This window comes from Opisthocomus hoazin, chromosome 27 (genome assembly GCF_030867145.1).
Source record: "Opisthocomus hoazin isolate bOpiHoa1 chromosome 27, bOpiHoa1.hap1, whole genome shotgun sequence".
Lineage (NCBI taxonomy): Eukaryota > Metazoa > Chordata > Aves > Opisthocomiformes > Opisthocomidae > Opisthocomus > Opisthocomus hoazin.
In genome coordinates this window covers 5,136,948-5,151,617 of record NC_134440.1, presented here as the reverse complement: position 1 = coordinate 5,151,617, position 14,670 = coordinate 5,136,948, and the positions used below count along the sequence as shown (strand labels likewise).

The following is a 14,670-nucleotide window of genomic DNA, read 5'->3' as shown; positions in this document are numbered from 1 at the left end:
ATGACGTCACTCCCGGGAGGGGTGACGTGGCCGGGGCGGGGGCGGCCCCGTCCCGGGGAGCGGCGGGCGCGGCGCGGGCGAGAGAGGAGCCGGGGGGGGGGGGGGGGGGGAGGTGTCCAACCCCGCCCCAGGGAACCCCAGCAGCGCCTCAGCTCCCGCCTTCACCGCGGAGCCAGGCGCAGCGCCCGCTCCTCCGCCCCCCCCGCTCCTCTCCCGGGCCCGCAGCAGGGCCGGCCGCAGGCCCCCGCGCCGGTCCGCCCGTCAGAAGGAAGCTAAAAGGATGGAGTATTGAAAAAAAAAACAAAATGGGCGAACCCCAGGCCGAGTTCAGCGCGGCCGTTTGATGGCAGAACGGGCACGAACGGCCGAGGCGAGGTTTTCTGCATGGGGACGGCAGAGGTGAAGGCAGAACTCCGTGGGTCGAAGGATGGAGAAGGCGTTCTTCAGGGCAGGGCAGCTCGGAGCTTGGTTGAAGAGGAGAAGGGGTTAAGAGACCCCAGATCAAGCTGTGACTTGTTTTCCCTGCATAGCAGTATCCTGACAATTCTGAGAGCGCTTTCAAGCTGTTTTCCCACATTTTGGACTTCCGACGCCACTCTGGCTCTCTCCGTGAAGCAGAGTACAGGCACCATCAGGCGATCTCTCGCCAGAGCAGCTTTGGCTTCACAGTTACAGTTGGCGACACTCCAAACGGCTTTCACACGGGACAGGGCTTGGGTAACAGCTGTCTGTGACAGAGCCCAGGGGTGAATTTCCAGAGCAGCCATCCTCACTCTGCACTTGCATCGAGACAACACTGAGGCATCTCGCCGAGAGAGCCCCAAGAGGCAGTGCACCCCGCCGCCGCCCAGCCAGCAGAGCCCGGCTGACAGAATCCGGCCCACCATGAGAAGGTCTCTTCATTTCCCATTACCATAAGAATTTCATTTTGGAGGCCATGCAAGCTCTCAGACTGAGGTAAGGGCGAGAAACCCTGTCTTTGGCATACAGCTTCAGCTCACTCGCCACAAGAATTCCCACTCAAAAATAATCACTTCCAATTTGTGTCATTAAAGCTAGGTGCAGAAGGTGAAATGACCCCCACGCTCTGCCTGTCCCCTGCCCCTCGGCCCTGACTGGAACCGACACGCCTGTGCGCACGGCCCCCACAGAAATGCTCCACATTAGGGAAAAAAAATGAGGTTTTTAAATGCATTTTCAGTTCAGGCCTTCAGAATGGCACTGACACAACTGAAGGTAGAGGATATTTTATTTATTTTGTTTGGTAAAATCAGCATTGCCACTGAAGAATTCAGCTACCAGCCTTTTGCTACGAGCGGCCAGCGATTAGGTCTGAATACAGGACAGGGAAGTCGCCTGCACGCCGGAGACATTCAAACACTACTGCGAATGCGCAAACGCATCACGTTAGAGACCGACTCATACTGTCGTAAACTGACAAGAAGAACAGTCTTTCTTGACACTTCACAAGAGAATACAAATTCTATTTTACTGAGCTCAGTTTACAGATATTTTTGCAAGCATAGGATGTGCTGCCAGTAACGGATGCTGTGACTGAAATCTTTAACTTGCATTTATTATCAAAGTCATACTGTTTACATCTGTAATGTCAACAAGATGCCACAACTACAAAAAAAGATTGTGCACATTGCAGTTTCAATGCAAAAAACAGTAAAATGGAAATCCATTTGTTAAAAAAGTAATTAAAATTACTCCAGAAAGCAACTGAATTGTTTTAACACCTTTACATCCAGTCAAATTAAAATGGTTAACGAGAAAAAATACAAATTCAAAAATCTGGTATCAGTGTTAAAAAGGCAACTACTTAAGCATTTCTATCAATTCGCACATCGATCTCCCTCCCACGAAGCTGTATCCCATTCATCATACGGCAGGCTCTCTCAGCTACTTCTGGGGACTCAAATCTAACCACACCACACCCTTTAGACTTCCCATTCTCCATCTTGATATCAGCATACAGCACGTGACCTTAAAAAGAAAAGAAAGGTTCTTGTTTAACCTCGCAGGTACCACATTAACTATCAAGTCATAGTTCCCCACATCAAGCCATAGAAAGGATACTTTTAGAAACCACCACTACTTTGAAGCTTCAAGCTGCAGGACAACTTTACCAAGTCATTGTTTTAAAGAAGTGTTCTTGGTTTAAGAGATTAATTAATTCAAACTGTTTCTCTCAATTCTCACTCAAGCACCAGCATCAGAAGTAGATGAATGGAGAAACGCACAAGCTAACAAGCCCTGTCCAACTTGTCAACGCTTCGCATCGTAACTGATGAGGCTGGGACTCGGTTTTGCCATCACACAAGCAGCACAAGACATCGGGGAGCAAGGTTTCGGCATAGCAACCGCTACCACAGAAAAACTCCCCAAAGCTGAACAGCACATCTCAGTAGCTGAATTCAGCATTTTTTCCATTATCTTTTTAAGCACATTTGTCCCAGACAACTACGTTCATTTAGATACAAAGCATCCGTGCAGGTGCTTCTCAGCAGTTCTCCAGATTTCCATCTCTCTATTCCTATCTCTTTCTGCAACTACAAAGCAGCCATCCACCTGATAACCCAGTTAGCACATGCCTTCTCTAAGCATTTGTTCCCTTCTCCATCTCAGGGGCTGGGTTTATCAACTGGCTACACTTCCCCCCCCCCCCCTTTTCAACACTGCAGAACTCTTGCTGGAATAGCAGGGATGGTAAACATCCTCACACTCGTCAATGTTCAGTTCTAGTATTTCAGTAAGTCTGAGTGAAATTTTGGTTAAGATACTAGTGTCAGGGACTTGCAGAGCCAGGAGTTACTGTCAGAATTCATATTCAATTCTCAGAGTATTTGGTAAAGATCACCAGTGATAAAGTCACTTACCACATTCATTAAATTTATCTTTCAGCATTTTCCATGTAAAATCAAAAGGCAGCTGTGAAAAGAGAAGAACACACCATTACTGAGGATCTGCTGAACAACTTGTAAGCACTGCCAACTCTGCAAAACATGTTTCCCACCCTGGGACAGCCATTGTTCAGGATCTTCATTTACAGATGCAGAGAGCTCTTCTCCTGGTAAGGAAATGGCTTCAACTCACAAAAGCCCACTTAAATGCTCCTTTGGCAGCATCCCGTATTAGACATTCTGACTGAAGTCAACCGAGCAGAGATGAGATCAGCATGTCAGCACCAACTAACTTCAGTAGGAAGGAGAGGTAGGAAGAAGGCTACTCACATTTCTCACAAATATCTGACAGGCTTTTCTGGCCACCCCAGGTGCAGGTCCTCCAGTTCCTCCAAGAGAGCCTGCAAAATTGCCTGCAAAGTTTCCACGTTCCATGTCCATTGTTCTTTCAAAATTGCTTCCCATTGCAAGTCCCATTCGATCTATGCCTGCTCCCATGCCCTGTCCCATAGCAGGACCCATCCTTTCCATATTAGCGGCTCCAATGCGCTCCAAGCCCATTCTCTCCATGCCAGCAGCACCCATACGATCTATTCCTATTCTTTCCATAGGAGTGGCACCTATGCGATCCAAACCAGCTGGCATTCTCTCGATCACCTGACCCATTCCAGTTCCCATTCCAGCAGGGACCATGCGCTCCATACCTATACCCATTCTATCCATGCCAGAACCCATACGCTCTACGCCTGATCCCATTCTGTCCATAGTGGTGCCAACGCGGTCAATGGCAGCACCCATCCTCTCGATACCAAAGCCTATTCCAGAACCCATCCTTTCTATGCCAGAACCCATCCTCTCAATAGCTGGGCCCATCCTCTCAATGTTCGGAGCGATGTGATCTATGCCCAGAGGGGCCATGCGGTCAATTCCTGAACCCATTCGCTCCACGTTGGAGCTCATGCGATCCAAAACAAGACCCATCCTGTCTATTTCTGACCCTACTCTCTCCATCCCATGCCCCATCCCAGAAGGTATTCTTTCTATTCCCGAGCCCATACGATCAATGCCAGGTGCCATCCTCTCAATCCCAGGAATGCTGGCATTTCCACCACCTGGAACACAACACACAGATTATCAGTAATCACACAGGGACAAGAAAAATCTAATGCATGCTTACACTACTGAAATGCTTTCAGCTCTATCGTAATCCGAAAAGTGGCTGCATACTATGTATGGCTGAGTTGTCCCAACTCTGCTAGAGTCTTCCAGCTCCTGCAGTAAAAGGATCACTCCCTTATAGTTTAGGCCATTTTGCTGTTGTATGAAGGATCTTCAGTTACTACCAAGTCACGTTTAGCACTGCAGCACTGTAAAAAAGTCTTGAGTTTGATTCCTATTTGAGGGGGAAAAGCCTTGAAGAAAGTGTGTACTTAAGTTATCTACACATATTTAATGAAGAGAAACTAGGTATGTAACCCTACGCTAAGCCTACGCTCCAGAAAACTGAAGCAACCACATTTAAGACCAGCATTCATCCTGCTTTAGTATTTCGGGCTTCAATAGTATTTTAAATAACACAGAATGGTTTGGGGTTACGTGACATTTGTACTTGTGCAAGAAAGTTGGCTGCTTTTTTTTTTTTAAATGAAGAAACAACAGCAATAAACATTCAGTGTTTCTTCAGCTGAAAGCCAGCAGCGTTGTGCACTTGTTTTCAGAGTCTCCTAGAAAAGGGCTAGTCCTGTGCAGGCAGGCAGAGCCAACTCTTGGCTATTAAATGTTGCAATTCAGTCATTAAACAAATACGATTAATTCTGTAAATCGGGAAGGGGGAACACGTCTGCCTACTTTGAGATATTTGGGTTCAGCTTTGTTTCAGAAATTCACTGGGCAACTTGCTAGGAAGCTACATGTTATACAGGCAGCGGGAAGGAGCAGGACTTTGTTCTCACAAAAAAATGGAGTGTCTTACCAGCAGCGTTTCAAAAGTGGACAACTGCCAGAGAAGATGACAGCTTAAAAATATTTTTTTCTAGACTTTCAGTAATCTTTTTTGAGAATTGTTTTAATGCATAATATTGCTTATGTATTTAAAGAATGTATCTGTCAAAACTATTTTTATTATGCTATAAAAAACCCTCAAACACCACAGTGAGTTACCGTAACTGAACTGCTGCTTTAAGTGCTTTGAGTTTTTTTGAAGACTGTATTTACTTTGCAACCGTAATTTTAAAGGTAAGGGTATTTTTTTTATTTTTTTAATGAGCTACAAAAAAGATCATATTTCCTTGCATACAAGATCCAATTCTATAGAGAGTCATCGGAGTTGTATCAGAAAGGGCGTACTGCGTTTCACTTTCTTTAAAAGTGAATTTCAGTTGCATCAAAATAACAGAGCACAGCAGTAACAGAGCGATCTCAGGAACTGGCTGAATCGAGCTGTACATGCACGGCACAGATGCTCACAGAAGACATTAAAAATGTTCAAATTCTGAATCTTTCCACGAAGCATGATTAATATCTCTTGCCATCTCAAAGCTGCTATAGACCAAACAGCAACGCGCTATCCTTGCTCAGTCCAAAGAATATTTTGCACCGAGTTATTTGCTATATTGATAGTCTTCCTCTTCCCACTGGGGTTCGAAAGGAAAGACCAACAGAAGAGCGCTAATTTTAGTGCTGCCTGAGTTGCACCGTAAGGCATCCTCTTCAGTTATCTGATGTGTAAGTCTATACCAGATTCCTAAAATGTCTGGGAGGAAGGGAAGGAAATTTAGGTTTCACCACACTTTTCCTCCCTACTGCCTAGGCTGCAGGCTGTGTTTCAGTGCCACGCACATACGTGGAAGTTTAGCGTGAAGTTTCAAGACACAAGGCAGCGTGCTAAGACTGTCAGAGGGTTTCCTGTCCCACCTGAAATCCCGTTACACAGCCCCATAGATCACTACCCGCATATCCATCTGTCTCCTGTACAGCTCTTGGGAGTCTGATCAAAACCAGACTATTACAGCAAGTACAGAGAAAATACAGCCTGGTTTGTTGTAACAAAACACACGTGATTTTTACGTACAGTTCAGCCATGAAAAGCAGGTAGTAAAAGTACTTAGCTTAGTGTACTTACCTATTCCTCTCTCCAAGGTCTCCCCAAAACTACGAGACATTCCCATTTCATTTCTTCCAAATTCTCTTTCAAATCCTCCACCCATGGCACGATCCATCTCTGTAAAGATTAAGTTTGATATGTTCTTTAGGGTGTCTAAGCGACTCCTGAGAGAACATTTTAATACAGGCATAATTTTTTAAAGATTAACAGCAAGGCAAATTTTTACTATGGTCTCCTGATCGTTTTATTATGTCTTTCTGAAACAAAAAAAAAAAAAAAAAACAAAAAAAAAACCAACAACAAAAAGCAGGACTCCTCTCTATATGGACAAACACATTTGAGTCAGCCACTTTCCTCTGGTGAAGTCTTTCTGGTGACTACAGACAAAGCACAGTTTATCTCATTCTAAACTAGTCCTTCAAGACAACCTCAACAAGTCACTCGTTTTCTGTAGCTCAGAGGCCACGAGTGACTTGTGGACACCATGTCAGCTGTAAGCTTCCAGTTTTTCCAGTAAAAACCGAGACAAGGAGACCAGTCTAGAGAGCCTCTCCAGTGATACACTTTCAGACAACACAAGTCGGGAGTTGGATATATGAAAAACAAGTGCCTACCACTCATTCTGCCCATGTTCATTCCAGCTGGGAAGCGACCAATGTTTTCCATGGCACCGAAAGGACCTTCCATTCCTAAAAGAAAGTATTTTTCAGAGATTCTTTAATAATCCATTTCAGCTTAACACTACGCTTCACCCACCAAAGCTGCTTTCACAGACCATTTCCACAGGCACCAAGACAACTTTGCATCACAGATTCACAAAACAAAACTGGGTTAGAATTTGGTCACACTTATCTCCTAAGCCAAGGACAGTTTTAACAAGTCACATGACCAAAACATCAGTCATGTTTTATCTGAGGTCTTAACCCTTCCCATACACTTACAGCAGTTTTATTAATACTAAAAAAAATGGAACAAGTTATTACTAAATTGGTGACGATCTCAAAGAACACAAAGGCCTGCTAGACATACATGACTAAGTTTACATGACTTTCAGAAAGCCCAAGCTATATACATGCCAAAAAACACAGCTTACCTCCCATTTTATTCATTCCAAAGCCCATGCCTTCCATTCCCATTCCTCAAAATAAAAGAGAAAGCTTTATATAGCAGATGTAATTCTACAGAAGTTCAGCCGTAAGACCAGCTGTACAGATAGAGACCATACAACGTGCCCACTGTTTGGATTGAAGAGCTTACACATGAGAACTCTGAGTAGACCGCAACATTCCTTCTCAGAAAACAAAGCAGCAAAGGGGAAAAACCCATAGGCATTTATAAATTGAAAGCTGAATGTGTGCTACTTTTTAGGTGGCTCTTTAAAACTTGTGCTATTTAAACATATCCTAAACAAAGATTTGCAAGCCCACTAATAAGTGTTAAAAGTGACAGATGGTTTTCAAAGTTTAATGTATATTTGCAGTGTCTGCTGCTCATGCTCAAGAGTCAGAAAATGAGAGGTGTGCCTTGACCACAGTGAAAAAAAAAATGGAGCAGTTGGTTAAATTCGAGTTTCCATTATCAAGCTCATTACTCAGCTCAACAAAAACTCATTTGGCTTTAACACTCCTAATACACTTCAACTTTTTGTGTAGGCAAAAACAAAGCTATCTACCTTCTACACAGCTTAAAGCTCTCATGAAACAAAAGCATAGGAGTAATCTTCTTACCTCCAGGTCCCATGTTGCCCATTCCCATGCCTTTGTTTAAATGATTTGCATCAATAGGTTGACCTCCAGGTCCTAATCCCATGCCAATACCACCAAGACCATCTGAAGAAAATATTCAGATATCAAAAAAGCCTTCTTTCCATAATTGACAAAACAGCAAGTTTTATTCTTAAGTAATTGACTTCCATTCTCCAAAAAGCTTGCTGTGTTCCCACTTTGGGGCGTGTACTTTAAGCATGAAAGTGTATAGTAAATCCAGAGTAGATGTGTCTTGAAATATACTAAAAACTCTCTCAATTTTTTTTTTTTCCTCATAATCGATTTTCCATCTTACTACTGAGAAAACTTGCTTGTTTGGTTGGTTTTAAGCTGACTCCTGAAAAATAACTGGCTAGAACACTGCTTGTTTTGTGCAACTCCTCAGTCTAAGGAGAATAGAGTGGGCAATTTGGTATAGAGATCTTCTAACCTTTGCACAATATTACCCTTGATTGACAATGGCTTATTTCCACCTTTGCCAAGGTTCTTCCCTTGTAGGTAAGAATTTAACCACAAAGTTCAACCTCTCATTATGATAGCCACCTATAGAATTCAGAGCACACAGCCAGCCTCTTGTCTAAGCAAACAAAGTATATCATTCCCAGGCACAATTTTGGATCTTCCTGTACCAAAATGAATCAAGGATTCCCCAGTCCAAAGCAAGAAGAAAAAGCCCTCATATTTTCCTTATAGTTAATCAGCAAGAAAGATTTCTCTGCTTGCACTTGCATCAAACAACAGCTTAACACCATTCTTTGCCTATGAGAAGAGGACTTCCTCATTTACAGCTCAGCATAATAAACACAGGAAGCGTTGAATCTTGTTTTAAAACAACAAAAGATACCCCTTCCCCGCCCCAATAAAGGCCAAGAAATAGGCTTCCACTGGTATTTGTTGAGTTTTATACAGAGATAATTCAATCGAAACCCAATGGCTTTGTCTTGAAAAAGAGGTATAGCATTGCAGAAAGTCCAGGCAGCAATAAAACCCAAGAATGAGACTGCTGCCAAATAAGGCTTTGACGGATACACAGAAAACTGAACTAACAAGGGATGCATTGATTGATGATCACTAAAATTGTGCAAGTTACCAGCATGCAACAGGTTTGGTTACCATGCCTCAGAAAACAGCAACTGGCTGAATTAAAACAATTCCATTAACAGCCACACTTCGCATTTTTGCAGCATTTAAACAAACTAAGCCTCCATTCTCCCACTTCTAGCTCTTGCCGTCAAACTCAGACTCTTCCTGTTCAATACTTTCAGTATCTTAGCACAGCATGGCTGAGGCTGGAAGAGGCCTCTGGAGGTCATCTGCTCCAACCCCGCTGGCTCAAACAGGGCCACCTCAAGCTGCTTGCCCAGGACCACGTCCACACAGCTTTTGAATATCTCGAAGGATGGAGACTGCACAGGCTCTCCGGGCAACCCGTTCCAGAGCTTAGTTGCCCCCACAGTAATGTTTCTTTATTCAGATGGAGGCTCTGGTGTTTCAGTTTATGCTTACTGCCTCTTGCCCGGTCACTGGGCACCACTGAAAAGAGCCTGGGCTCCCTCCACATGTTTATAGGCATTGGTAAGATGCCCTTTAGAAATCTGAAGACCTGGAAGATTCTCAGGTCCTCAGTTCAGCCTCTTCAGTTGAAGGAAAAATGTTAGATAGCCAGAATACCATCACGTAAAAGGAGGCACACTTTTCCCTATTGCCTGATTAATAATGTTTCCGTTAAATCCCACTATTAACAGTACTTTTACAAAGCATTGGTCTCTTTGAATTGCAATTGAGAGATCTGGAAGCCTTGAGAACGTGAATGGGATACTGTTTTAAGACAAGCTTCTAGCTATGAGCTGAAAGAAGTATCCAAAAAAAAAAAAAAAACCAAAAACAAAAACCCATGACTGAGCAGCTCTTCTTTAGTACTTGCCCTTTGATATTATTCAGACCATTTGGATTCCAGCTTTCCAAAGTCTGAACCAGAGTCTTACTGGGGCTGGGATCGGGCCCCAGGTGCTGAACAGCAAAATAAAAACCATAACATGTTCAGTCATGCAGGAGAGACTTACGAGGAAGTTGTTGGGGTCGCTCTGGAGGAAAGAAGTCTCCTTTGGGAAAGGCTCGTTCGTCCTAAACACAATTCAATACATTAAAGTTTGTGAGAAAAGTAAGAAATTATTTCTTGCTTTTTCTTCTTAATTAAAACACCAAAACTTAAAAGCTAAAGCTACCTTCACTGTATTTACGATTACCTTTTAGCAAAACAATCAGAATTAACCTTCCCTGACGGCATGAGTTGACATCACTAGGACTTCGGCAAGTCTCCCACACGTCCCCCCCCCGTATTTTGACCCAACCTTGAAACCACACATCATCCAAAATCAGAGGCACAACTACCAGTTCAAAAAGCAGAAAGAATTTGAACATACTTACCATTTTTACATGCATCGGTCTGTCAAACAGCAGCTGCCCATTAAACATCGCTGTCGTTTCATTAAGGATCATTGTTCAAGCGCTAGAACCACACAAAGTCTTAAAGCTTTAAGCGCTATCTGACACAGAGTACAAAAACCCAGTCAGAAAATCACACCTCTCCAGGTCGCTTCTTAAGCTATCATTCACAGATCGTCAAGAATCCTTCTGCCTTCTCCAAAACTAAAAAGCTCTGAAATCCTAATAACTGAATATTCAAAGAACAGCTTTTTAAAATTAAAACATGAGTTAGAAATATTGTTCTGGTTAAGATTAAGTTCATTAAGAGATCACTCAAAACGCAACTCCAAATCAGCCTAGGTGTTTAAATATTTCACCAGTTAACTTTCACCATGTAAAACAGGAGAAAACATGCAAAAGTTCTCAACGCTTCCAAATCAGTAATTTTGAAGTATGCCACGCTAGTGAATCACGTGCCATTTGTGTAAGTCTTGCTCCCACAAGGCTTAACACACTAGGGGCACATGCAGAACGGAATTCACATTCAAACAGAAACTTTGGGAGGGGAAAGAAGGAAGTATTTTCCTCCTTTCCGTACCATAGCCGTAAGTCGAGAGATCACGCACACAGTAGTATCTGTACTTTGTTCTTGTTTGGTTTGATTTGTGTAGATTGCTAGGTAGCAAACCATTGCTTGCACAGCGTAAGCATACAAGGAACAGAGGAACACACCAGGCCAAGCCACCTCACACTGCAAATGGGTTTGCTGCATTCCTCCTTCACCTCCACCACGGGAATTTAAGACAAATCTTTTCTCAAAAATTGCACTTTAATACTAGCTACAACCTAGAGACAGAAATTTACTATTTGGGCTAGAAACACATACATCTACGTGAGAAAGAGAATCCACTTTGCCAGTGATTCTGAGCAAACAGCAACAATTCTTTCATGATGGACTTTTCCCTCTTTCTCTGTTTTCCTTATGTTTTCCATCCACTGCAATGGCTTGACTTTCTGTGCCGTGGCAATATCCTCACTGGTAATAGTACAATTTATATTTTCATCTTGCTTTGTTTACTAAGTTCTCTGCCACCTATTCACCATCATTACTCTTCAAGGATACATATAGCCTGAACAGCCTCTATAGCTTGCTCAAAAGTGACAGTGCCGATCCCACGACTTTTGCCATCTTTATCTTCTAGTATGTCTGCCCGAACCACAACGCCGGCCATGCTGAATACTTCTTTCAGTTTCTTCCAACCAACCTTGTAATCCAACTGGAAGGCAAGCAATAGCAGAAGCATGAGAAAGATTTCCATCATAAAAAAAAAAAACCAAAACCAGCTTTAGTGTTCTCACATTTCCTTTCCCCGCTATCAGCAATCGAAAAAGTCTTCATGAAGATAGCATTCTTTACACTATTTAAATTTTATCCTAAGAGCTTAACGCAACATTCTTCGCTTTGTTCAAAATACAAATTAACAGACACCACAACATAATACAGGACACATTTTAATTTACAACTTTGCTAGCACAGGGAATCAACAAGACTAGCCACAGAGTAAGTTACTACTCCGTTTTACTGGAACACAGCTGAAAGTCTAAGGCTTTTCCTCTAATTCATTAGCTTCAACTCAGACCCAGATATTCTGTTCACAGCTTACACAGCACTTACATTTGCAACAAAGACAGTGCTTCCCAGTCTCCCTGCCTGCAAGGCATGAATGATCTCGTTGGGTATGTTGGGATTGTTCAGTATACTAGGCGGGATATTGATCATGCCGGGGCCGCCCGGGCCTGGACCAATACCCATTCCACCAGCTGCTGCCATGACCTTCTGCATTGCTCTCCGGGCATGTTCACCATCAGGATCCTGCAAAAAACCAGAAACAGACACAACACACTCAGTTCCCTCCGTATTCCACTACACGCACGGGGATTTAGTGGCATGACTAAAATAGTCAAAAGAAGAAGGGGTCTCCCTTTATACCGGGCTATCTGCTCCCTATAGATCTCCAGCCAACTACTTCACATATCATTGCCACCCACTAATTTATTTTCTTTTACTCAATATGCCAGCACCCTTCAAGTTATCAAGTTATTCCTACTCGTGCATTTCCCCCGATTCTGAAAGTGTTTATCTATTAGCCAATACCAAGAATAAACCTCAGTTACATCTGTTCCAAAGACTGATAAACCCAGAATGGCATTGGAGAGGTTTTGGAGGACAAATGCCAACTCACTCTTGGCATCTTCAAAACAATGCAACAATTCATCTACCTTGCACTTGGACTTCTTTACAACGCAAGATACAGCATGTAAAACTTCAAGATTGGTTTGGGCATGCTTCCCCCCACCCCCCCTCCCCAGCTTTCTAACCCCCAAAAAAGCCTTTAAATGTATCCCCCTATTACTAAATAATGTCATTATTTTAGGGCATGCTAGAGAACATGAAGCATATGATGAAGAATTCAAGGAAGCAGATAAGATTAATTATTGTCACTTTATACTGAAAGTGAACGTAAGCACCTTCGCAATACAAGGTGAACTTATGTTACTTAGGTTGGAAACGTCACACTGTATATTCAGTGAGCAAAACGCACCAGCACTGCAAGACTGTTGAAGGAAGTGAAATGTCAAATAGAATTAATTAGTCAGAAATATAGATGCTTTAAAATTAAAAGCTATTTGAGTTAATTTGAATCTTGATCTGAATTTTAAGACTAAACAATAGCACATTTCGAAAACAGGAGAAAGGACAGATTTCACAGGATTATTTCAGCTACAGAAAACCATAGTAGTCTGAGGTGGAGAACACATTAAAGTGAATACAAGTCACTTCTCAATTTAAATTTCCTATTCATTGTTAAAATAAGGTATTGCTTAAAACCAAATTAGCTCCAATAGAAAGCCAAGAGTGGCTGTCATACAAACTAAGGTCTTCTGATCAGGCCAAGAACTTTATCTAGTCTGCCACACATTTTTATTACATCCCTTCAAGGCCTTTGTGCTCCTCAGCAGGGAGACAGCCAACAAGGACAGGTACGTACCGGAGAGTTGGCAAAACTGATGCCAATGGTCATCCTCAGTAACTTAATTCACTGCACACAGTCAGATTGGGGCAAATGTTGCTAAACCTAATACTGCTAAAATGCTTCTTCACTGATTTCAAGTATCACTTCTGTTCTGTCTGTGTCATACAGACAGAAATCTTCAAGCATGGCCACAGTTTCATGAAGAGTTGGGCAAGTTACAATCACCTCTTCTCAAGGACTGATACCAAAGGGCAACCTGACTGCCAGTACTAATGGTGTATCGTTAACAGGAAAACTGACCCAGACGTGGCCCACGCTCAGCAGCTTGTTCTTCCGAGGTCCCCTCAGGGACCATCCTTAGGTCCCCTGACAACCTCTAGATGCAGCTATGTGTTTCTAACCTTTCATTTCACCTCTTCCTTCCTTTAAATGGTAGCAAGAGGTCAATAGTGCCAGAACATGGCTTGCGCCCAGAAGCAGGCTGCTGCCCCCAGAACTCATTACTCTACTCAAAAAACCTGCCAAATCTGAGAAGTGCTGCCACTTGCTGTCCCCATCTTTCTTCCCAAGTGCTCCTCAGACTACAGCAAGAAGCGGGTTGCTAACGGCAGACTTTCTGCACACGTTCTCCATCTTAAACCACTAAACAAGAAAGTACACCTGCAGTTAAATCCGAACTCTTGCTTTGTCCGAGTTCTGCATTGCTACCATCAGCATCTATTCCTCAAATCAAGTTGAGTCTCGATAATCACATTCAAACTCAAGTTCAGCAGTACATGCTGATGGTTAAAAAAAGGTTGACTGTCTTTTTTTTTAAAACCCTATTTGACAAGTCCTGCCTTTTATTAATTATTCTTATATGCAAATGAGTCAGCCATAAATCTTGACTAAGAACTACCCCTTCACCTTCAAGTTCAACATACTGAAAGAACAGATGCACGTCTTACTTCTTTCACTTTCAATGGTCTTCCACCAAGACTATGCTTGTTCAAAACCTCTGCAGCCTTTTTCATGCTTTCTTCCATCTTGAATTCAACAACACTGTGGGGATATAAGACATCTAAGAACATTGCTTATTTTTTAAGAGTTTCCTCATTTCTTGCGATAAATTCATAAGTGAACTTACGCGCATCCCTGATGAGATGATTTCACAGGCGAACAACGAGGAGGAGAGGAGGGAAAAAAGAAGAAATAAAGTAAGTAAAAGCACAAAACAGCTTTTTTTTTTTTAATGTCAAATCACATTAGTTAGCCCTAATAGCAAAAATAAATGTAATCTTACCCAATAAAGCCTTCAATACTTGAATTCCATAAGATATAATTTCTTATGCATTAACAGGATTAAACTCTTGTTTCTGAAGTTGTAACAAACAGAACTAAGTCCCGATTCTCCAAGAAAAATACCACACGCTTCATGTGACCTGTTCCTCTCT

At 42.6% G+C, this 14,670-nt stretch overlaps 1 protein-coding gene across 6 annotated transcripts; it reads right to left on the bottom strand.

Moving 5' to 3' along the window:
• Positions 1 to 1,555: 1,555 nt before the first annotated feature.
• LOC104330844 (heterogeneous nuclear ribonucleoprotein M) lies at positions 1,556 to 14,447 on the bottom strand. 6 transcript variants are annotated; one of them, XM_075444496.1, is made up of 14 exons: positions 14,364 to 14,447; positions 14,161 to 14,278; positions 11,878 to 12,075; positions 11,326 to 11,479; positions 10,203 to 10,252; positions 9,839 to 9,899; positions 7,737 to 7,838; positions 7,103 to 7,147; positions 6,624 to 6,698; positions 6,028 to 6,126; positions 3,965 to 4,018; positions 3,237 to 3,319; positions 2,883 to 2,934; positions 1,556 to 1,989 (listed from the first exon to the last, which is right to left on the bottom strand). In XM_075444496.1, the coding sequence occupies exons 2-14, from the start codon at positions 14,260 to 14,262 to the stop codon at positions 1,826 to 1,828; spliced, it is 1,239 nt and encodes a 412-aa protein (XP_075300611.1). In that variant the 5' UTR covers positions 14,263 to 14,278; positions 14,364 to 14,447; the 3' UTR covers positions 1,556 to 1,825. The 6 variants fall into 6 exon arrangements, with proteins under 6 accessions (XP_075300611.1, XP_075300608.1, XP_009934394.2 ...); XM_075444493.1 differs by having other exon boundaries at positions 3,237 to 4,018; XM_009936092.2 differs by having other exon boundaries at positions 3,237 to 4,018; positions 14,185 to 14,278.
• Between the last annotated feature and the right edge of the window lie 223 nt (positions 14,448 to 14,670).

What these genes read in the sequence shown, in the direction of transcription:
- LOC104330844 (XM_075444493.1), bottom strand. Translation starts at nt 14,262, where the DNA reads ATGGAAGAAAGCATGAAAAAGGCTGCAGAGGTTTTGAACAAGCATAGT. An exon ending in GACCGATGCATGTAAAAATG is followed by an intron (nt 9,900 to 10,202) that starts GTAAGTATGTTC and finishes AATTGTGTTTAG; the next exon opens with GACGAACGAGCCTTTCCCAA. An exon ending in TGGAATGAATAAAATGGGAG is followed by an intron (nt 6,699 to 7,102) that starts GTAAGCTGTGTT and finishes ACTTTCTTTTAG; the next exon opens with GAATGGAAGGTCCTTTCGGT.